Raw genomic sequence first — 24,638 nt, 5'->3', positions numbered from 1 at the left:
GGGAGAGGAAGAAGCAGGCTCCCAGCGGAGGAGCCTGATGTGGGGCTCGATCCCGTAACGCCAGGATCACGCCCTGAGCCGAAGGCAGACGCTTAACCGCGGTGCCACCCAGGCGCCCCTTGTTCTTATCAGTTTAATATCTGATACATCCTCTATCCGAGGACAATATATTAAATGGATTTTTGGAGCTCGGAAATGGAATAGGAGCTTGCTCCGTCCACTCCACGCATCGACCTGGTATTGCAGTACTTCCAGGAACGGTGCACCTCCTCGGGGGCAATAAAATAAGAAAAAGAAGATAAAATGATTAAATGCAATGTAGTTTTCTGGATTGGATCCTGCAACAGAAATAGGATATTTTAAGAAAAACTGGTGAAATTTGAATAAGGTCTTATAGTTCAATTAATAGTATTATACTAATGTTAGCTTCTGGTTTTGATACCATGGTTACATAAGTTGTTAATGTTAAGGAAGCCCGTTAAAAGGTTTATGTCTGTTCTCTTGCCGTCTTTGGACCTTTTAAGTATAAAATTATTTCAAATAAAAAGATAAATGTTTTGAGCTTCTTGTGTATTGTAAAGCATATTTAATGCATCCATAACTTATTGTTACATATTCTCATCTCCCCCCCTTTAGGCCCCGATGGTAGAAAACAGTACATACTCTTCTGAACTTTTCCTTTTTCACTTAAGAGTTCATATTTGAGATCACTCCATGTTGATATACGAAGAGTTTTCCACACTCTTTTGCAGCAATATAGTATTCAATTGCAAGGATGTATTATATTTTAATTTGGCTCTTATTAATGGTTTTTTTCAATATTTTAGAATGGAAGATTTTGGTTGAAAGGTAAAATTTTGTTAGAAAACGTAGCATCTGCTTTTAGAAGGAAGAAATTAAATATATTTTTGTACATGTAAGGCACCAATGCGTTCTCTCATGCATTAAAGTAAGGTATTTTGCTCCCTCTTAATGAGGCTGAGGTGTTGATAGGGATCTGTATTTCCAGTTTATCATTTTCTTCCTCTCCTTTATTCAAGACCACTTTATGTCATTAGTTCAACCAATGTGCCTGAGAAGAAACACATATTGATGCTAAGTATATGCAAATCAATACAGGTGATTCACATATTTGAACAGCATTATGGATCCCACTTTTGGTAACTCTTATTTTTGTTGTTGATCCATGGCAGTCCTTTATTTTATTTTATTTTATTTTTAATTTTTAATTAATTAATTAATTTTTAATGTAAATTTCGATGATTCATTAGTTGCGTATAACACCCAGTTCACCATGCAATACGTGCCCTCCTTACTACCCATCACCGGTCTATCCCATTCCCCCACCCCCTCCCCTCTGAGGCCCTCAGTTTGTTTCTCATGGCAGTCCTTTAAAGCATCTGCTCTTTCTTAATTTCGATGTAGGTTTTGCAGTATACCCCACTGGACACGCCGTTGATAGTCACTAACCACATTTTAAAATCATCATTTGATCTTCTTCCTCTTCTTCTTCTTCGATGTCATCCTCCTCCACCTCCAGGAATGCGTTTGGCTCTGGCTGATGCTGGTGACACTGTTGAAGATGCTAACTTTGTGGAAGCCATGGCCGATGCAGGAATCCTCCGTCTGTATACCTGGGTGGAGTGGGTGAAAGAAATGGTGGCCAATTGGGACAGCCTAAGAAGCGGGCCTGCCAGCACCTTCAATGATAGAGTTTTTGCCAGGTAATCTGTCGACTCCAGCCCCTGATACTTTAGAGTTGCCTAGTCCTCCTGCATTTTTAAGTTTTCTTTTTTCTTTTCTTTCTCCAAAACAAATTAGATGTTAATAATAGCTACTATTCATTGCAAGCTTACTTGTTCCAGGTACTCTGCTAAGCACTTTGCATCCATTATCTGATTTTAGATTCACAGCTTATATGATTATAAAGATATTATTTGTTCTATTTTATAAAGAAATTGAAGCTTAAAAAATTAAGTATTTTATTAAATGCCTCAAAGATAGTAATTTCAGCTGGGGCTTATGAATTTGCTTCTTTCTCCAAAGCCCTTTCTCATAACCATTTTACCATGCTGTCTTGCATTTAGAGAAGGGCAGAATGGTTAATGAAAAGTAGATTAAAAAAAAAATGTCAATTTTTTTCTTTTAAAAAACATGCGTCATCGTCTTTGTATCAGGAGCCATCTTAAGAACTGGTGTTACAAAGATGAATGGGACTTGATCCTTCACTCAGTTTAGCAGGAGAAGAAAACACTCACCGAACCCATTACGAATATAGTTATATAGGAATAGAGGGAATTCACAGGAGATGGCATGTGCATTCTGGGTTTCTTTAAAAATAAGCATATTTTTACAGGGAGAGGAGAAAGCCATGGGGAGTGATATTTACTTGCGGTACAGTGTGTGGAGGGTAGAGTAGGAAAACAGACACACTGGGGCCAGATTACACCAAATTATGAAGGGCCTTTGGTAGCATGAGAAAATTTTTTAAATATCCAGTGTCACTTGTTTAAAATGCAGCAAGTAAACCTGATCACCTTTGTTAAGCTGTTTTCATGTTGCATTTTGGACTTCCTAATAAAGTTTCAATTTTTAGACAAGGACATCGTTAACTGTGTTGTGGTTAAGTGGTTTTGTGGTTGAGCGGTCTTAAATGTGTCAGGCATTGTTCTCGTTTTACTGTTCACTAGTATATGAGGAAGTTTTTTATATCTTTGTGTACTTGCATTTAAACTCAGTAATCTTTTTTTCCCTATTCTGTAGTGAGATGAATGCAGGAATTATAAAAACAGATCAAAATTATGAGAAGATGATGTTTAAAGAAGCTTTGAAAACAGGATTTTTTGAGTTTCAGGTAGGCTATTCTTTTAGTAGCTATAAAATATGTTAGTGTGGATATGATGTATTTCGCCCTTTTTCCTCCTGCTATAATGTAATAATAACTCATCGAAAGTGGAGACTGAAAATGTTGCCAAGCAATTTTTAAATTCTTCAGTGAATTGTGGTTTTAAATAATTTTCTTTGATATTTTATTGTGTTTAATATAAGTATTTCTGTTTCTGGTTGAGCTATGAGTTAATAAAGAGGTTAAATCTAAAAATCAGAAAACCGCATTTTAAGAGAACATTTTTATTTTTATTTTTTTATTTTTTATTTTTCAAAGATCTTACCCATTCATTTGACATAGAGAGCACAAGCAGGGGGAGCAGCAGGCAGAGGGAAAGGGAGAAGCAGGCTCCCTTCCTGAGCCGGGATCAAAGGTGGGGCTCAATCCCAGGACCCTGGAATCATGACCTGAGCTGAAGGCAGACACTTAATGGACTGAGCCACCCACGTGTCCCCAGGAGAATATTTTTAAATTGATATAACATAAAGGCAAAATTGTAACTAATTGCCCTTAGTTTGAAATCAACCATTTTCTGATGTTTTCCACAAGATGTCAGTGTTTCCTCAAGTTTGGCAGTTCAGGGGCTTAAAGTGAAAATGTAGGTTTCCTCAATCAGTTTTGTAAAATATCACATTGGGATTTATGTAACTTGGTTTTCATAGATGTGGTTAAATAAGGATAAGTGCTGAACATACCAGTGTGTCCTATTTATAGCCTTTTTTGATACTTAATATCTTTCTTATAGGCTGTTTAGAGTATCATCAGCCCCTAATACATGTGCAACTTTTAGGTCTGTTACAAAATATCTTTTTAAAAAGTTTTTCTGAAGAATAATTACTATAAAACCATAATAACCTTTGACAAGGATTGGTATACATTTAATTGCAAGTTAAAAATGTAGGAAAACCGGGGCACCTGGCTAGCTCAGTTGGTAGAGCTTTAGACTCTTGATCTCGAAGTTGTGGGTTCGAGCCCCACATTGGGTGTAGAGATTACTTAAAAAAAAATGAAGTAGGGGCGCCTGGGTGGCGCAGTCATTAAGCGTCTGCCTTCGGCTCAGGGCATGATCCCGGCGGTCTGGGATTGAGCCCCACATCATGCTCCTCCACTATGAGCCTACTTCTTCCTCTCCCACTCCCCCTGCTTGTGTTCCCTCTCTCGCTGGCTGTCTTTCTATCAAATAAATAAATAAATAAAATCTTAAAAAAAAGTGAGGTAAAACCTTTATGAAAATTCATTATGGAATTTTGAAAGACTAAAAAGCTAAAAATGCATTAAAATACAGGCATTGGATTTTTTCTTCTGATTTTATTTTAGAGAAATATGGGGAGAAAAATGGTAAACAATTTCAAATCTTACAGGCTGCAAAAGATAAATACCGTGAATTGGCCATAGAAGGGATGCACAGAGACCTTGTGTTCCGCTTTATTGAAGTTCAGACACTTCTCCTGGCTCCGTTCTGTCCACATTTGTGTGAACACATCTGGACACTCCTGGGAAAGGTACCTATATGTGGTTAAGATGTTGTGGGCCATTTTGATTTGGCCTTATTAAATTAATACAGTAATAATGTTATTTAAAAGGAAAAGACTGAAAAAGGTATTTTTTTTTAATTACGTTGTTAGCTACTGTATAGTACTTCAGTAGTTTTTGATGTAGTGTTCAATGATTCATTAGTTACATATAACACCCAGTGCTTATCACAGCACGTGCCCTCCTTAATACCCATCACCCTGTTACCACTTCCCCCCACCCTCCTGGCCTCTGAAACCCCTTGTCTGTTTCCTGGGGTCCATAGTCTCTCATGGTTCATCTCCCTCTCGGATTTCTCCCCCTTCCGATTTCCCTCCCTTCCCCTATGGTCCTCTGTGCTATTGCTTATGTTGCACATCTGAGTAAAACCATATAATTGTCTTCTCTGCTTGACTTACTTCACTTAGCATAATCCCCTCCAGTTCCATCCATGTCGTTGCAAATAGTGGGTATTCATCCTTTCTGATGGCTGAATAATATTCCACTGTTTATATGTACCACATCTTCTTTATCCATTCATCTGTTGAAGGGCATCTCAGCTCCTTCCACAGTTTGGCTATTGTGGACATTGCTGCTATGAATATTGGGGTGCATGTGCCCCTTCTTTTCACTACATCTGTATCTTTGGGTAAATACCCAGTAGTGCAATTGCTGGGTCATAGGGTAGCTCTGTTTTTAACATCTTGAGGAACCTCTGTACTGTTTTCCAGAGTGGCTGTACCACCTTGCATTTCCACCAACAGTGTAAGAGGGTTCCCCTGAAAAAAATATTTCAAGAATAATGTTGGATTCATCATCTTATAATTATTACAACAGGTTAAACTGAAGCGACCTCCTGTTTAGACAGATACATCGTGTATGTGCCTTTGTTTATGTACACATAGTGGTTGTATTTTAAAAACTTGTGACTGCATTTTGTTTATCACCTAATTCTTGTTAGGAAATGTTAAAATACATTTGAATATATTTAAAAAATACATTTAATTTGAATACTTGTATAACTAATACTGTTTTTCCAACTGTTAAAAAGGTGAAAATATTGAGAAAGTTATAAGTGACTGTTATGAGCAGCTTATAAACAAAGATGGAAGTATAAATTTGCATAAATATTTTTGTTTTATATAAAATTTCTACCATATGTTGGGCTGCATATTCCGGGATATTATATTAGCATCCTTACTGTGAGGATAAATGCAATTATTTCTCCTAGGCTTGCAGATAAACAGATTGGCTGGTTTAATAATTTCTTTTCATCTTCATTAGCCAGGCTCTTTTGTATTTTTTAATGCATGAACAGTGTCAAAATGTGCTCGTGATGCATATACCAAATAGCTATACTTTCAATACTGGATGTATTAATAGGATAAAAACTGAGGGTGTATATAATTTATGTAATAATGATAAAATTTAGGCAAATTAGCATTACATAATTTTCTTTGAAAGTGAGCATATGTGTGTGGGTATTAATACACTTGTACAAATGGATGCTAATTAAGAATGTAGAGTCAGACTTCACAGCTTGAATTCTAGGGAACATTAGATCAGGGGCTGTGGAAGTGTGTTATGGGTAGTCAGGTTTGAACTCCGAGCACACAATTACAGATGGTAGCCTTGGTATGGAACTGTAATCAAAAACCATAAAATAGTTGCGTGGCTTTAATCCCCATGAACTTTTTTTTTTTTTTCCTCCTTAAAGCCTGACTCCATTATGAATGCGTCATGGCCTCTGGCAGGTCCCGTGGATGAAGCCTTGATACGTTCCTCACAGTATCTCATGGAAGTAGCACATGACCTTAGGTTGCGCCTCAAGAACTATATGATGCCAGCTAAGGGGAAGGTGAAGGCTTTTTTTTTTTTTAAAGGTTGTTGTTTTAAAGTGATTAGTCAGGTAACATTAACTAGTAATGAAAATTAAGACAACTATCATTCCAATGTGTTGGCTCTCTTTACTGCTAATGCAGTTTTGTAGGATGTGTATATGCTTCTTAGTGTTAAAGGCAATAGCGGTATATACCGGGGAGGGAGATTTCATTTTTAATGTATAGAAGAGTGATCAAATGTCTTTTCCCTTCCTTTTGCCCTTTAGAAAATTGACAAGCAGCCACCTCAGAAACCTTCGCATTGCACCATCTACGTGGCGAAGAACTATCCTTCTTGGCAACATACTACCCTGTCAGTGCTGCGTAATCACTTCGAGGTGATGCCCTCAGCAGACGTTCCCCAGCGTTGTTGTGTACTGCCTGTGCTGTTGTTGCTTATAGGATGTTGGCAGTGTCTGGGAGAAGGAAGACAAGCAACTTTGTGTAATTACCTTTAGGCATGGAGTATTTCTTGTTAGCTGTGCTGGCTCTTAAATGGTTGCCAGGGAAGAGTTGCTGTCTTTTTTATCATTTCTGAAACTTCCATACAAAAATATAGTGGATCTAGTCACACGTAATTAAAAGGTGTGGGACTTTCTCATATGTGGTTAAAATTATGAAGTGAAAGGACTGAGTTTGCCTTTTGGGTTTGTTCTGACTTGAACACTGGGATTCATGAAGGCTTCATCTCATTATGTTTAAAAAAATTTGCAGCTTGACTTTTGAGTAATTTAAAACAAAATGGTCAATTTTAATTACCCATAGAAATGAAGAGCTCAATGTTTTTGGCTCTATCAGGTAAATAGCTGTTAAATAGGATTGTGTTTTAAAGGAAACTCAATACTTAAGCATAGTTCTAAGTTATACTGAAGAAAAAACTCCATTTATTTTTTTTTTCACATGCAAAATATGGAAACAAAGTATATGTTGTGGAATTTTTGCTCAGGTCATTAAGAAGAGTTATTGATAGACACAAATTGTTAAGGTGCACTTAAAGGGAAAGACGAAACAGTGATTATAGGCAAAGCATAAAGTAGTAATAACTGAAGGGAAAATCCTTAGCTTTGATTTTTGAGAACTTTATTGAGATTTTGTTCCAGAAATTTTTGTAGCTAATTAAAAAATACTCAGAAAAACTTACATTTGGAAGTTTGATGGAAAGAGAAGAGCAAGAGTTTTTGTATTCCTCGTGAGCTTATTTTTATGGAGAGCTACCTCCTCACTTGATTGTGTATAATAGAAATAGAATTTAGTCTTTAGAATTGCTTGCAGGTTTTGACGTATGACAAGTAAAAAAGTGAAAGCCACTTTCGTAGGTAGAAAAATGATAGTGGGTTACATATTCATAACAGCATTTTCAAGGAAGCAGTCGGAGAACCAAATATAGAAAGTAATGTCCCAGATATCTAAAAATGCATCTTTTATTAAAAACTGCTACTCTTTTAGAAGTTATAGTTTCATTTAGTAATTATTAACTAGATACATGGTTTCAAAGCAACATCATCTTTTGGCATCATTTGGAATGATCAGCTTTCTTTTAAATTTTTGTTTGTTTTCATCCAAAAGAACTAAAAAATGTTAGTTTATGATCAAGGAGGATATTCTTGTGTTGTATGTGGCACCTTTTTGGTGATATAAGGGAAAGGAGTGTTTCCTACCCTCTTTTCTCTTTCATATGTATTTCAAAGGAGCACATTGATAAGTGGAGAAAATATTTTCCTCCTGTACTTTAGTAAAGGTTAGAATTAAAAGTAAACGTATTATTGGAAGTCTTACTATACATTACTTTTCACTTAGATTCATTCCCAACCTTTGGCTTTGATGCCATGCTTTTATAAAAAGGAGAAAATAAGTCACCCAAAATTCTGTAAAGGCCACTTGCTTCATTTCTCACTCCGTAGAAGGGACAGTTGTGTTTGCAGAAATGAATTTAAATTCAGGCAGCACATTTGGAACTCTGTGCATATTAATGATACATAATACAGGCATTTATTTGTGGCTAGATAGAAGTGATACTATTTTTAACAGGTGGATAGCCAGAGACTTTTCTTTTCACATTTTGTTAACAGTTTATAAGGAAGAGTGTTCAAAAGCAGACATGCTATAAATCTGGTATAATAGTTGTACAGTTTTCATTTTGATATGACTAGTGAAGTGTTTTTACAAGTTTGAAGACAAACAAGATCTTTATAAGACTATTTTGTTTTCTCACCCGATAAGATCTAACGTTACAATTCTGGAGGTGTTCTTAGTGTAAGGAAAAATTAAATATACAACAGGATGCACCTGTTTTCTCCTTTACCCTAAAAAACATGTATCTTTTAACCTTAGAGGGTATTACATGTTCACCTTTCACTTCCCCAGGATGTGTGGGGCTGCTCCCTTTTCCTCCTGTTTTCTAGCAGACTGGTCAAGGCCACCATTCTGTGTCTGGCCAACTTCCTATGGGCACATCTACTATTATGCTTTATCTTTAAAATATTTTTCTGCACATTCTTCCCCAATATTTTTTTTAGGCCAACAGTGGAAAATTGCCTGATAACAAAGTTATTGCTAGTGAACTGGGCAATTTGCCAGAGTTGAAGAAATACATGAAGAAAGTGATGCCGTTTGTTGCCATGATTAAGGTAAGTTGTGGCCCTCATGCTGCTGTGACTCTGGGAGTAATGGTTAGATAGGATAGTGGAAGGAAGGGGGAAACTTTGGGTATAGTCTCTCCCAGGAAATCTGCTAAAAATAGTACTTTCCAACCAGTAGTTGTGAGAAATGAGTGATCATTTTGGGGGTTTATCTGTAAAATTGCTGAGTATTTGAAAATATGGTTATGGAAGAAAAACTGATTTAGAATTGCTCACTAAATGATTCTCTTCATGTTCTACCTTCTTTTCTGTTTGGCAGGGAGGCATATTCTTTTGGCTTACATTAGGGTGTTTTTATTAGATTCCTTTACTGGAACCAAGATATTACATTTGTGTAGGTTTAGCTTAACAGGATAAACATTGTTTACCGTGGTTATACCAGAGTTTCTCAACAGTGTCTCTATTGATATTGTGGGCCGATACTTCTCTGTGGTGGGAGGCCACCCTGTGCATTATAGGATGTTTAGCAGTGTTTTTGTCTCCTAATAGAATGTCCTCCTCACCACCTCAAGTTGTGACAACCAAAAATTTTCCAGTCATTGCTAAATGTCTCTGGGGGTATAATCTGCTCCCGCTCCCCCACCTCTTCCATTGAGAATCATTGCATTAGACTCAGCTTTCTTCATAGAAATAACAGGTTTATTGTATTTTCTAGAGAAACAGAAAGAAGGCTGTATGTTGCTTAAGATCTCAGGCTCTGGGGTCAGACAAATCTTGGTCCAAATCCTTTTTGTCCGTCACTTCTTAGTTTTTAGGCCTTAGACAAATGACTCTCTGGGTCATGATTTTTCATCTATAAAATGAGGAAATTAATAGAACCTACGTTTTAGGAGTGCTATGAGGGGTAAGTGAAATAATATATTTAACACTTTTTAATATTTTCTGTCAAAAAGTAGGCTCAGTAAATGATTTTTTAAGATGTAAATTTGTGTCTTTCAGGCTGCTAGAAACATAGTGGTTATTCTTGTAGTTTAGATGCATTCTTGAATCTTCTAGGCTACAGATACCTGCCTGATAGTGACCAAAACTTCTGGTTTGTCCTATATGGGAGTAGATTGTATTCTTAGGAAAGCCTTTTTGTTACCCTAGACCAGAATCTGCTCTCTGAGCCTTATGGTCTTTGAAGTTTCAGAAATAGTTTAGAATTTTGGATTGACCTACACCAATCAAGTTATAATATATCTGCTGATGTGCTAGTAATTCATTGGTTCCCTACTTTAGCTAGTGCATTGGTCAGAATGCCAGATCCATCGTCAATATGTGGATTCAACAAAATATTTCATTGTGGTTTTTTTTTCAAGACTTTATTTATTTATTTGTTAGAGAGTGAGCGAGAGTACATGCAGGGAGTAGGAGCAGAGGGAGAGGGAGAAGCAGGCTCCCTGCTGAGCAAGGAGCCCATCGCGGGACTCGATACCAGGACTCTGGGATCATGACTTGAGCCGAAGGCAGGCACTTAACCCACTGAGCCATTCAGGTCTCCCAAAATATTTCATTGTTGATTGCAAGGGCAGTTAAGTTTGATGGTGTACTTTACAGATTCCAGGGAAACTGCTTTGAAAAGTTCTGTAGTTAAATGATACTAGATTCAAGAGTTGGCTTTTTAGAAAACCAGTGTTAGACCATTTCAGTAGTAATATTTTTTTTTCAGTAATATTGGGGATGTGCTAAGCATATTAGTGGTTTGAAACTTTGCAAGGTGTTTCGTAAATCTGAGAATAAGAAAATAGCTTCTAGGACTTTCTCAGAGGGAAAGAAACAACTTGCATAGTAAGTGAGAAGAGTGAATATTAGGAATCATGTCAGATCACTTTCATGTAAGGGCAGCATGTTCTAGGCAGTTAGCTATATTTGTGCATATGAACTTGGATCTTGAAGGTCACGTTTCGTTTCATGTTCAAGAAAATTAAGAATAGGGGTGCCTGGGTGGCACAGTGGTTAAGCGTCTGCCTTCGGCTCAGGGCGTGATTCCGGCGTTGTGGGATCAAGCCCCACATTAGGCTTCTCCGCTGGGAGCCTGCTTCTTCCTCTCCCACTCCCCCTGCTTGTGTTCCCTCTCTCGCTGGCTGTCTCTATCTCTGTCGAATAAATAAATAAAATCTTTAAAAAAAAAAAAGAAAAAGAATAAGAAATTGTTTTTCATATGCCACAGGATTATCTCAGTACCCGTATGACTTAATTTTTTTTTTTATTTGTAGAAATTTTTTTTTTTTTAAAGATTTTATTTATTTATTTGACAGAGATAGAGACAGCCAGAGAGAGAAGGAGCACAAGCAGGGGGAGTGGGAGAGGAAGAAGCAGGCTCATAGCAGAAGAGCCTGATGTGGGACTCGATCCCATAACGCCAGGATCACGCCCTGAGCCGAAGGCAGACGCTTAACCGCTGTGCCACCCAGGCGCCCCTATTTGTAGAAATTTTTGTTTATTATTAATTCACTATTCTCTGAACTAGCTTTAAAGATGTGTTATATTAGAAAATTAAAAAAAATTTTTTTTTTCTTTTTGGTTACCTGGATAAATACTTCCACACATTTATTTGATTTCTTGTCAAAGTGAATTCTTTGGGTTTGCATATTAATTCATTCTAAATAAACAATGATAAAATCATATTTCTTTTATAAATGAAAACCTTGTCCTTCCAGTCTTTTCAGTGTTGCCTTAATCTTATCATGCTTCAAGTGATAATTATTCTGAGCCAATAATTTCATTAACAAGCAAACTAGATAAGTGAGTCCAAGGCCTTTCCTTCAGCTGTTCAAATTTGAAGATTTTATCAGTTGAGAGAAGAATGGTTGCTTTGGAGGAAGTGGATTCTTTTCAATGTATCCTTAATGTGATTTTTGTTTTTCAAAACTGTTTTGGCTATTAGGAAAATCTGGAGAAGATGGGACCTCGTGTTCTGGATTTGCAGTTAGAATTTGATGAACAGGCAGTGCTGATGGAGAATATAGTCTACCTGACCAATTCCCTTGAGGTAAAACAGGCCAAGGATTTAATTAACTATAGTATATATAATCCTGTTCTTTTGTTTTATAATAAACCTTTCTGTAAACATCTTCTATGTTTTAGTACCTTTGCCAGTTATACTTGTCAAAAATATTTTTGGAGGGAAAGAGAATGGGTGGGTGTAGAAGTTTCAGGAAGAAAAAAATAGTGTGATCTTATTCCATTTATCAATTATTTTATACATAAAATACTAACTGTATATTCCTGGATTTTCCTCCTGAAATTCTCTTTAAAAAAAATGAGAGGAGACCTTCTATACAAATGCTTTAGAAATCTCTCATATTATGGAAGAATTGCTTCTTTTTTTTCCCCTTCTCGTTTATATCTCAGACTTACAGAATTGACTTAATTAGAATCCTTTGTTCATGAGGTATTATCATAGGTCCATGCCTGACCCTGTTTTGTTTTGTTTTAAAGTTAGTAATATAATGAACACCCATGAATGTACTACTCAACTCAAGAACTAAAACATTAGCAATAGCTTTCACTTATCTGGGGAGTTTCTCCCCATTCCATTTTTCTATACCAATCACTTCATATATAGATTCTAAAAATGCTGTCTCTCAGACAGCTTAGGCAGAAGGAAAGATAATTTGCTCAAGGATACTGTGTTAGAGGACTCAGAAAAGTGGTTCTTGTTACAATTAAGACACTTGACCTAAAAAATGGAGGTTTAGATTTTGAATAAAATTGTTCGATGAAATACGGTAATGGAAGAAAGTTATTTCTAAATAAGCATTTTATGTCGTATAATTATAAATGAGTTAATTAAATTACTAAATATTGCTAGATATTTATTTTGTTTATATTTCTAAATGTTCATATATATTCCTGAAGGTCAAAAAAGTTTTTGAATTTTTTCACTGGGACAATGGGGAGCGCTTATATTGAGGGTCATCTTATATTCAGGCATATACAATATGCTACATTTCTGAGTTTTTTCATTTATTTAAGTGAAAGTCTTTTATAAAATAATTAAAAAAATTAAGTGGAAGTCTTCTATTCTCAAATGCCAAATTTCTTTTTTTTTTTTTAAAGATTTTATTTATTTATTTGACAGAGAGACAGCCAAGGAGAGAGGGAACACAAGCAGGGGGAGTGGGAGAGGAAGAAGCAGGCTCTCTCAGTGGAGGAGCCTGATGTGGGGCTCGATCCCATAACGCCGGGATCACGCCCTGAGCCGAAGGCAGACGCTTAATGACTGTGCCACCCAGGCGCCCCTCAAATGCCAAATTTCTGAACTTCATTCAAGTGGAAGCCTTTTATGCTGATTCTCATTTTCTCTTATACAGCAGATAGATGCCAGATTTCATTATAGAAAGTGGCAAACAGGGATGCCTGGGTGGCTTAGTCAATTAACCGTCTGCCTTCGGCTCAGGTCATGATCCCAGGGTCCTGGGATTGAGTCTTGCATTGGGCTCCTTGCTTAGCAGGGAGCCTGCTTTTCTACCTGCTGTTCCGCCTGCTTGGGCTCTTTCTCTCTCTCTGACAAATAAATAAGTAAAAAATCTTAAAAAAAAAAAAACAACAGTGGTAAACATGACTATGTAAATACTAATACTGTGAGACATTTAAGATCAATGTTAAATAATTGATTATAGATTTCATTTGATGTTTATATCGAAAACAATAAAATTGCACAGACCGTTTTCTTAAAACTTTTAAAGAATTTTTTTGATGGACGTTTAAGTGATTTAGTCTCTTGCTCTTCAAACAATGTTATGCTGTGGGAGCATTTGATCCTGAGTTTCAGAGTGCTCTCAGTTCTGTCCTGTGGTTGGCTGGCTTTCTGAAGAACGCACAGACCATTTCGTGTTAAGTGGAGAACCTAGTTTTGCGCTTTGGGGAAATGAGGCGATGATTAATTTCAGTCGTATTAGGTGATACTAATGACTTTCATTTTCCCTTCTTCTATTTAGCTAGAGCACATAGAAGTCAAGTTTGCCTCTGAAGCAGAAGATAAAGTCAGGGAAGACTGCTGTCCTGGGAAACCACTTAACGTTTTTAGAACAGAAGTAAGTTGAGAGAATCTCACTGAATCATTGCGTTTTAGAGCTAGAAGAGACCTTAGATGTTATATCCAAGCCCATCATCTAAAGATGGAAGGAAGTGAGGTGCAGAGACTTGAAGTGATTGCTTTCGTCTAGGCCACATAGTTTGTTAGAATGAAGCTGGGTTTGAGCTCTTCTAATTTCATGGTTGGCACGATGCTCGCTTTCCTTTGCTCTTATGGGTGGCATCAGATGATATTTGTGGGTTTAAAAATCAAAGTATGATCTTCAGGGGCGCCTGGGTGGTGCAGTCGTTAGGCATCTGCCTTTGGCTCAGGGCGTGATCCCAGCATTCTGGGATCAAGCCCTGCATCAGACTCATCCGCTGGGAGCCTGCTTCTTCCTCTTCCACTCCCTCTGCCTGTGTTCCCTCTCTCGCTGGCTGTCTCTCTCTGTCAAATAAGTAAATAAAACCCTTAAAAAATAAATAAATAAAAATAAAAATAAGAATATGATCTTCAAAACCGATTTTTTAACCTGTTTTTTCTTTTTTTTTTTTTTTAATTTAAATTCCAGTATAGTTAACATATATTGTTGTATTAGTTCCAGGTATACAGTATAGTGATTCAACAATGCTATACACTATTCAGGGCTCATCATGATAAATGTACTCTTAGTCCCTTTCACCTCTTTCACCCATCCCCTCACCATCTCCCCTCTGGCAACCATCAGTTTGCTCTCTATAGTTAAGAGACTGTTTTTTGGTTGTCTCTTTTTTCTTTCTTTCTTTGTTTTGTTTCTTAAATTCCATACATGAGTGAAATCATATGGTGTTTGTCTTTATCTAACTGACTTACTTCCCATAGCATTATACTCTCTAGATCCATCCAAATGTTGCAATCTTGCAAATGGCAAGATTTCATTCTTTTTTATGGTTAATATTCCATTGTGTGTATATATGTGTGGTGTGTGTGTGTGTGTATGTGTGTTTGACTATTATAAATAATGCTGAGTAAACATAGGGCTACCTATATCTGCTTGAATTACTGTTTTCGTATTCTTTGCATAAATACCCAGTACTGTAATTACTGGATTTAGGGTAGTTTGATTTTTAACTTTTTGAGGAACCTCCATACTGTTTTCTAGAATGGCTGCAAGTTTGCATTCCCACCAACAATGCACAAGGGTTCCTTTTTCTCCATATCCTCACCAATACTTGTTGTGTCTTGTGTTGTTGATATTAGCCATACTAATAGCCATTAGTGTCTTTTTGTGGTTTTGATTTGCATTTCCCTGATGATGAGTGATGGTGAGCATCTTTTCATGTGTCTGTTGGCCATCTGGATGTTTTCTTTGGAAAAATGTCTATTCATGTCTTCTGCCCCTTTTTAATTGGATTATTTGTGTTTTTAATTGTGGTTATTATTGGTGTTGAGTTGTATCAGTTCTTTATATATTTTAAGTACTAACCCTTTATCAGATATGTCATTTGCAAATATCTTCCCCCATTCTGTAGGTTGCTTTTTAGTTTGGCTGACTGTTTCCTTCTCTGTGCAGAAGCTTTTTATTTTGATGTAGTCCCAATAGTTTATTTTTGGTTTTGTTTCCCTTGCCTCAGGAGACATATCTAGAAAAATATTGTTAAAGCCGATGTCAGAGAATTACTGCCTCTGCTCTTTTCAAGGATTTTTATGGTTTCAGGTCTCACATTTAGGTCCTTAATCCATTTTGAGTTTATTTTTATGTCAAAACCTGACTTTTATTAAAAAATAGAATAGAAATTGAAATGTAAGCCTTTTTTTAAACAGTGAAGAGGAGCTTTCATACTTCAGATGAGTCTTGGTTTTATAATGTTACTTAAGACTTTTTGACTTCTGGCATAAACCAGATTGATGAATCATCTTACACTATACTAGAAATGCCTCCCACCCCTTCTTTGGCCAGTATCTTTGGTGAAGATAGGCAAATTTTGGAGTTCTAGGAGATTGTCTTTATTTAGTCTCAAAGAATTCATTGCCTAGTGGAGTGCAGTTGCGAGAATCCATAAAATGCCCTACTTTTCTTGAGAAGTGGAGGACTTATAAGTACTCTATTACTTTTACCACATTTAATTGAAAATGTAACAAAGAGGAAAAGCCTATTTTGAAGAATGAGGTAATCATGATCATGAATATATGCTAAATTTATCTTCGTATTATGAATACTCTCATTACATTAAAATATGGTGGCTTTTTAAAGTGCAGTCCTTTGGCCCACGGATAGGTACATGAAATAGAGTTCCCTATACAAATGTTTCTTTCTTTTTTTCTTTTTAAGATTTATTTATTTTAGACAAAGTGCACATGCACATGTGTGTACGCAAGTGGGGTAGGGACGTAGGGAGAGGGAGAGAAGCAAACTCCTTGATGAGCGCAGAGCCTGACCTGGGTTTCCATCCCACGGCCCTGAGATCACAACCGGAGCCAAAGTCAAGAGTCGTGCTTAACTGAATGAGCCACCCAGGTGCCCCACAGATACGTTTCTTTCAAGCTACTTTCAAACATTCTATTAAGCTACTATGTATTTATTTATTTATTTTTTTTTAAAAGATTTTTTATTTATTTATTTGAGAGAGATAGAGACAGCCAGTGAGAGAGGGAACACAAGCAGGGGGAGTGGGAGAGGAAGAAGCAGGCTCTTTAGTGGAGGAGCCTGATGTGGGGCTCGATCCCAGAACGCCGGGATCACGCCCTGAGTCGAAGGCAGACGGTTAACCACTGTGCCACCCAGGCGCCCCAAGCTACTATGTATTTAAGTCTTCCTTAAGACTTAGTTGACTTTTTCCACTTAAAATAATGAGCAGGGTCTTTGACTATATAGCTTATATAATGTAGGACATAGTATGGCGTATGACTGAGTTTAATCCTGGCTCTGCCTCTTACTGCCTATGTGACCTTGGAGTACTTTTTTTCTTCTTTTTTTTTTTTTTTAAGATTTTATTTATTTATTTATTTGACAGAGATAGAGACAGCCAGCGAGAGAGGGAACACAAGCAGGGGGAGTGGGAGAGGAAGAAGCAGGCTCATAGCGGAGGAGCCCGATGTGGGGCTCAATCCCATAACGCCGGGATCACGCCCTGAGCCAAAGGCAGACGCCCAACCGCTGTGCCACCCAGGCGCCCCTTGGAGTACTTTTTTAATGTTTCCAGTTCTCAGCTTTTCATCTGTGAAAAGGGGTTTTAAAGAGCTACCTGTCAGGATATAGGAATAATGTCTATAAAATGCTTAGTACTGTGCCTGGTACACAGTAGAAATTCAATAAATGATGGGAGTTGAAGAGAAAATATTATTCCTGTTATTATCCATCATCAATATAATACAGAGTCATTTTTATCTAGGCATTTGGTTGTAAGCATGGGCTTTTGTACATTTTTTCTTTTATATTTGAGTATCCCTCCATCTTGATTTTAGAATACCAGAATTAAATTTTTCACTGGGCATTAAAAATTGAACAGAGATTTTCTTTCCCTCAGCAGTATTCAAGTTTGATTTCGTATAACATCATTTTCTCTTTATTTTCCTAGCCTGGTGTTTCAGTTTCCCTAGTGAATCCCCAGCCATCCAATGGCCACTTCTCAACCAAAATTGAAATCAGGCAAGGAGATAACCGCGATTCTATAATCAGGCGTTTAATGAAAATGGACCGAGGAATCAAAGGTAAATGGTTTCCCTGAATGCACATTTGGCAGTAGTTTGTGGATATGATGAGTTCTAAGCAGAGGAGAAAAAGAAGAGTAACTGGCCTGCTTAGGGTCAGCAATGTCATGTTGTGCAAAGAATATTGGACTCAGAATCAGGAAGCCTGTATTCTCTTTGGGACATTGTGGCTGTATATCTTGGTGACTTGGTCATGTCACCTAAACTCTAAACTGATCCCTCTTTCAGTAAAATGAGGATAGTGGATTGGATATTTTTAAAGTTTCCATCTAGCTTTCAAATTGTAACAAACAATTTCTATCTCTTAGAGGTTTTTAGATTGAAGGCACACATATATTTAATATTTTAAACTAACCTGCCTGCTAGGTCTGTTTCTGGGGAAGGAAGAGAGACAGAGTAAAACTTGTTGAGTGTCTGCTGTGTATTAGCCATTTAATCCTTTAACTGCCCTAGATTGGAGAGGGTATTATCATTCCCTTCTACAGATGATGACATGGAGCTCAGAAAGGCTGAAATGACTAGGAGATTTCATTTAGGTAGTAAATCCTGGAGCTGGAATTCAAATTCAGGTCTTCTTGACTCCAAAGTTTATTGTATTCTTTCTTCCAAAGAATGTGCTTCCAGCTAAAATATGTAAATAATCTTAATTTCTTATCAAGATTAAGTCTAGGTCTTCCATGATTAGATTTAATGTAATAATTTATAGCTGCCTTTTTTTTTTTTTTTAATCGCTCAGCCAGGTCTGAGGCTGAGGCTGAGCAGGGTGTGAAGGGAATTAGTCTATCTCTGTATCATTTTTCTTCCAAATTGTAAAGACAAATTAATCTTGAGATTCCCTGTTTTGCATTCTCTTTCTCTTCTTGATGGCAATCAAGAGTTGATTGGGTCACGTTCTATCAGTATAGAAATTTTTTGAAGAGACTTAGAAATCCAAGACACTGATCTAATTTATGGAACTATATTCAGATCAGCAATATCACATTAACATAGAAGACTTTACATAGCCCTTTGGAATTCATTCTACAGGTATTTTTTGTTCTCTTGAGGTCATTCACGCATCTTCTGTGGACTTTTTTTGAGAGACTGTCAGTATAGCGTATGTAGTACGTATGTAGAGACTCCTGTGTATGTAATGAGGCTTCAGGGAGCTCACAAAGTACTGCTCAGTAGGAGGCTGCATCTAGTGAAGGAGTAGGGCCCTGAGCTCTTCAAGTACATGACCACAATCTAAGGAGGAACTGGTGTGTGCAGTAAGGGAGATATAGATAAAGTTGATAGCACAGAAAAAGGTGAGAGTATTTCCAGCTATTGTGATCAGGAATGAATTCACAGAGAAAATAACTATTTGGATGGGACCTTGGGAATTATACCCAGGGGGTAAGGGGGGCAGGGCATGTCAGCAGGAGGGATGCTTTTATGTTTCTCTGTGTAGCAGCAGCATATGAGGGCTAGGGATTTTTCATTTGTAAACATTTTTTAAAATTGTAAAATACACACGACATGAAATTAACCATTTTAGTCCTTCTTAATTGTACAGTTCAGTGGCATCACGTTTATTTACACTGTTGTACAACCATCACATTATTCACCTCCAGAACTTCTTCATCATCCCACACTGAAACCCTCTGCCCATTAAATAACACTTCCCCATTCTCCCTCCCTCTAATCCCTGGTAACCACCGTTCTACTTTCTGTTTCTTTGTATTCGACTATTCTAGGTATCTTCTGTAAGTGGAATCATGAAATGGTGAATAAGTGGCTTATATTGGTTAGCAAAATATCAAGGTACATCCACGTTGTTATAGACCTTTGTCACATTCCCTTGGTAAGCCAGGTGTTACAGGGCACAGAAAGCAGAACTCGAAAACTTTTTTTTTTTTTTAAGATTTTATTTATTTATTCAACAGAGACAGAGACAGCCAGCGAGAGAGGGAACACAAACAGGGGGAGTGGGAGAGGAAGAAGCAGGCTCATAGCGGAAGAGCCTGATATGGGGCTCGATCCCATAACGCCGGGATCATGCCCTGAGCCGAAGGCAGACACTTAACCGCTGTGCCACCCAGGCGCCCCAGAACTCGAAAACTTTTAAATATGAATATATAGGAAGCCATTTGTGGCCTTCCATTTGGCTGTTTTATACTGCATATATTCGGTCCGTGAGAAGTTTTGGTAATAGGAAGAACTCTTATCTTTGAAGAACTATGTGGTGGCTTTAAAAAAAAAATAGGTGGTTCTGTGGACCCACTGGGTAGGATTATTATGAAGTTGTAGCATGTGAGAGGATGTTTTTCTATATTGGAAATTGTATTTTGTAATGTTACAACTGCCTCCCTTTTAAATATGCTCAGATACAGGACTGATGAGGTTCTTCAGAATTGTACTGAAATGTGTTTTCTGTATCTCGTCTTTTCTCGCTGAGCCTCCAGCATAATTCTTACATCCTTTGTCATACTAGCTGTGAATAATATTATCATAAAGTACTTTAAGTTTGATGTTTGTGGCTGCTGTGAATTTTCGAAAATGGATAGAAATGTTAGGGTGGAGTTTGAAATTGATATTCCTTCAAGTATCTGCAGAAGAGCTCTAACCTTGAGACTTCTCCAAAAGCCCTCAGGATGCTTTGATATCTAAGGGGGCTAAGTATATTGAGTGTATGAGACAGGAAGGGAGTGAAATTCAATAACATATTTCTGAGTCTGTTTGCAGCAATAGCCAGTAAGTTGTCCAATTAGTGCCAATTGCATTGAGGGTGATTATGATCTAGGTCCAGGAGGAACTGGAGTGAAACCATCATTTCTGTCCACAAAGGCCACTGAGCAACTATTTGATGATAATGACTTTAAATCACTCCCAGCCCATGCCGCATATGAACTGATAACATGGAGGTGAAAGGCTGCATTTCACATTATCAATCCCTAGGGACTTTCAGTCACTCTCATCTTTTCTCCAAGTGCCTGAACTCTTGTGTAGTTACAGACTTAAATTTCTGCATTTTCAATGATGAGAGGGGTCTGCGATAAGAAAAGAAGTAAAACCACTAAGAAAGCTCCAAGAATTATTGGCAGTAATGAGCTACATGGTGAAACATGAAAGCAAATATGTTTTGTCACTTAGATGCCTGATTGAGTGTTAAGGCTTTGAAATAGTTTGATTCAGAATTGCTGGGAATGATGAGGGAGGTCTGTTTCAGAGAAGAAGGGGGAGAGAGAATGAGAGTGAGAGAGGGAGAGAGAGGGAGGGGTGAGGGTGCAGATCTGCAGTAAAGGCCTCATGCATAAAATCTGCTGGCAGAACTTCTCACTGCTTCCATAGCAAAATATTTAGTATCATCATTGTTCTTGTTGAAATGTAATAGCTGTTAAAGTGAATTGTATTCTCTCCCCCAAATAAGACTCTCCTGCAGGGTTTGCCTTCATGGTAGTCTCGGGGAATTATTCTGTAGGCTTCAATATCCCTACGCTAAACTTGCAGTCTTTCAGTCTTTGTTTCCCAAAGAGAATATAATGCCTGGATAACTTGTACTCCTGGCATAGCCACCAGCTGCATTAATGTCTGCTTTTATCTCTTATCCCTCTCATGCTAAGCTTCATACTCTCAAGGCAGCATGAGGGAGTGTAGCTCACGGACCACCTAGCAATCTGCTTTAGGAAGGGGTGGGAACTAATTCAGAAAATACCTTCTATTTCTGTGGATCGGGTTAAGTATAACTAGCCATGCTACACTTAGAATGAGATATAAACCCAGAATCAGCATTTGTAGTCATTTATGATGTTTTTCTACCATATAAAATAAAAGCATTTGATGTCAGGATGTCTCAGAATTGCTGAAATAAATAAATTTTTTTCAGGCTCAGTTGTTGGCAGGATTGTCGGATCATAAATTTGTTCAAGGGACAAGTGCTTTCTTTGCTAGGAGCCACCTTATCAGCTTGCACAAGAGCAGATCAGAAAAATCTCAAGCAGGGCAGGATTGGAGCTCATCCAGAAGCTCAAAATTCAGAAAACTCTGCCCTTTCCCCTGTCCTTCTCCGTCTATCCTTGTCTCTCATCAGCTTGGTAATACAAACACTTTTCATCCTTGGAGCAAAACAAGGAACTGGTAATGCTGTTTCTTAGAGTAGTAATTCTTTAGAAGTATCTTTCGAAAAAAGCTACAACCCTAGCAGTTTTAATGTATCCCAGGAACCAAGACAAGAAAGAGAAAGAAGTTTTAAACTTACTGCTATTTTAAAAAATGGTTAACTGAAGCATATAAAAAGTGATTTGAGAAACCAGATAGGATAATGCTCAAAAATATACTCAATCATTCCTCTTGGTTTATAATTCCAGGTGATGTGTGACATAAAATCTCTGTCTCTGAGTCTTCGATCTGGCTAGAAGCTGCCAGGAGGATTTGTTAGATTTAGCTCTGCTTTCTGAGATTGAGTCTCATTTAATAATCTCATGAAAATATCTTTTAGATAAACAGCTGGTGTGTTTAAAGCTTGACTTGTCGGGCTCAGGCATGGGTTTGAGGCAGTGACTATAATTAAATGCTCATATTGATCATCTTTTTTGCTGTAGACCTTTCTAAAGTGAAGCTGATGAGATTTGATGACCCATTGTTGGGGCCTCGGCGAGTTCCTGTCCTGGGGAAAGAGCACACTGGGAAGACCCCCATTTCTGAGCATGCTGTTTTCCATGTGGACCTCATGAGCAAGAAAATTCATCTCACTGAAAATGGGCTAGGGGCAGATATTGGTGATACAATTATCTATCTGGTTCATTAAGCTCATGCAGATTGGAGATATGTCCTGGTTTCTGGGGATGTGACTATTCTGTCTACAGATTGGGTATTAAGAACCTTAGGCTGGACCTTAATATACTTCATTTCTAACCATCAAATTCTGTAATCATAGTTACACCAAGTCATCTTGGATTCCTGAACCTAATAAATTTTTTTTTTTTCCTTATTGGGACCTCTGAGAGAAGTAGTTTGTACTTTGCTTTTTTTTTTTTTTTTTTTTTTTTTAAAAACTATTGCTATTTCCCAGAAGCTTCTAGTCTTTTATATTAACACAAAAATGTCAGTATGTATCTTTTCAAGGTGTACTTTATACTACTTACGAAGGCTAAGGTTTATCTAACAACTTTTTATATTATATGATTATGGAGTTGTATTTCTTCTTTAAAAAGAAAAACTGAATTAGTTCGTTTTATTTTTTAAAGAGCAGAACTCTCATGATTTAAAAAAACACGAGAATATTTTGACTTAAGTATTTTGTATAAAGAACAAATAGGTCTTATATTTATAAGAATTCTTTTAGTTTTAATATATTCGATTAATCACCAATAATGTTTTTTTAGGGCTAACATCAATAATTTATAAGTAGTTTATAATGATTTACACTGAATTTAGGCATTTTAAAAGGGGATTTTTTTTCCCCCACAGAAATCTACATTTGTCAGATTTGTCTCAAGTCCAGTTGTGTTTAAAGATCATGTCCATTGTATTGCAGATTTATTGTTTTACTCCTGCTGGAATGTATTTTGATATTATCTGTGCCATTCTGCTTCATATGAGGAAAAATATTAGGTATTGGCTGACACTAGAGAAAAAGTTTTCATTTCTTTAAGAGTTCAATATGGACAAAGACGGGGGGCGTCTGGGTGGCTTAGTTGGTTAAGCGTCTGACTCTTCATTTCAGTTCAGGTCATGATCTCAGGGTAGTGAGATCGAGACTGCATTGCCTCCTGTGCTCACTGGGCAGTCTGCTTGAGATTCTGTCCCTCTGTCCCCCACCCCCCACTCACAGGTGCACATGTGCTCTTTCTCAAGCAAATAAATCTTAAAAAAAAAAAAAAAGACAATATGGGCAAAGACCAATTCTGATAACCATAAGAAACCTGAGTTCTAATTTTCATTTTAAGTCAAGAGATTTTACTAAGCTTTTTTATTTTGCAACAGTTTGACATTACTGGACCACACTGAATGCTTTATCACAGATGCATTGAAGTAATTCATTTAATGTTAGAACTGAAAGATCCCTTAGAGGTCAAGTGCAAGTCATCATTTATCTGGTAAGGGCCGGCAGCACAGTATAGCCAGTAAGGTCACATGCTCTGAAGTCAGACTAGCTAGGTTAGATCTCCACTTCTTCCGTTTGCTATTTGGGTGATCTTGGCCAGTTACTCAGCTTCAGTTTCTTCATCTGTGAAATGGAAGTAATAATGTGTCTATCTACCTTCTAGGCTTACCAGGAGATGTTTAGGTGAAACATTCTAGGAAAACCATATATATAACATAGTACCTGGCAAGTGATAAGCCTTCAGTAGCTGTTTCTGATTAATAATAATGGTGATGATAATAATAATTAATAAACCCAGGATGTATTGGCTTAAGGTTATTGTAGGCTATAATCATGTCCTTTGTGTTGGCTTCTGTGAGGCCACTGTTTTTTTGCTTGCCCTCTAGATTCTTTTGCTGCTCCCTCAGTCTTCATAGCCTTAGTTATGCCCTAAATCAAGTAATCTTTCCTGGTGCCTAAATGCAAGCTCACTTATGTTTAACTTAGGTAAATTAAACTACATGTGCATGGCAAAAAACAAAAAGCAAACAAGAAGGATGGAGAATAGTTTTAATATTGTGGATGATTATGCCTATTTTACTAGATGAGCCTATGAACCTATGCTGCCTTGAATTAAATGTGAGTAGGGATTCATAGATCCTCCTTTCTTGCAGGCTCAGGTCCTTGGATCTCTCTTAGAATGAGCATCTTGCTGGGCTGAATATGCTTCTTGTGTTTAAAGATACATCAGTTTTATACAAGGAAGCCTGTAAGCATAAGCCCATTGCTTCATCTGGTGCTCAACTGAAGAAACAGCAGTTAGTTGAAATGCTGAAGGAAAACAAGCTGCATTGGGCTTACTGTAGTGATAGGAGATTGGTATCTTCCTAAAGGATTTTAATTCTTCTTAAGTTGTGAGATATGCACACACACAAAAAGTGAATAACAAGAAATATATAATATACACTCAAAATATAAAAAT

At 37.2% G+C, this 24,638-nt stretch overlaps 1 protein-coding gene, 1 non-coding gene and 1 pseudogene across 2 annotated transcripts in view; all 3 read left to right on the top strand.

Annotated features, from left to right (window-relative positions):
• The window catches only part of LARS1 (leucyl-tRNA synthetase 1), a 75,283-nt gene extending 52,722 nt beyond the window's left edge, over positions 1-22,561 (top strand). The window contains exons 23-32 of the mRNA XM_011231635.3: positions 1,541-1,724; positions 2,764-2,854; positions 4,249-4,389; positions 6,117-6,257; positions 6,507-6,617; positions 8,796-8,906; positions 11,788-11,892; positions 13,844-13,939; positions 17,478-17,610; positions 22,173-22,561. Of these exons, the coding sequence (XP_011229937.1) occupies positions 1,541-1,724; positions 2,764-2,854; positions 4,249-4,389; positions 6,117-6,257; positions 6,507-6,617; positions 8,796-8,906; positions 11,788-11,892; positions 13,844-13,939; positions 17,478-17,610; positions 22,173-22,378 (1,319 nt within the window). The 3' untranslated portion in view covers positions 22,379-22,561. The remainder of the gene's footprint in view (positions 1-1,540; positions 1,725-2,763; positions 2,855-4,248; positions 4,390-6,116; positions 6,258-6,506; positions 6,618-8,795; positions 8,907-11,787; positions 11,893-13,843; positions 13,940-17,477; positions 17,611-22,172) is intronic.
• On the top strand, positions 167-264 carry LOC117801706 (annotated as a pseudogene).
• TRNAK-CUU lies at positions 3,801-3,873 on the top strand. The gene has a single exon. It is a non-coding gene; the product is annotated as a tRNA-Lys (tRNA).
• Positions 22,562-24,638: the final 2,077 nt, after the last annotated feature.

The sequence above is a fragment of the Ailuropoda melanoleuca genome, chromosome 3 (genome assembly GCF_002007445.2).
Source record: "Ailuropoda melanoleuca isolate Jingjing chromosome 3, ASM200744v2, whole genome shotgun sequence".
NCBI lineage: Eukaryota > Metazoa > Chordata > Mammalia > Carnivora > Ursidae > Ailuropoda > Ailuropoda melanoleuca.
This window is presented reverse-complemented; position numbering and strand designations above follow the sequence as displayed.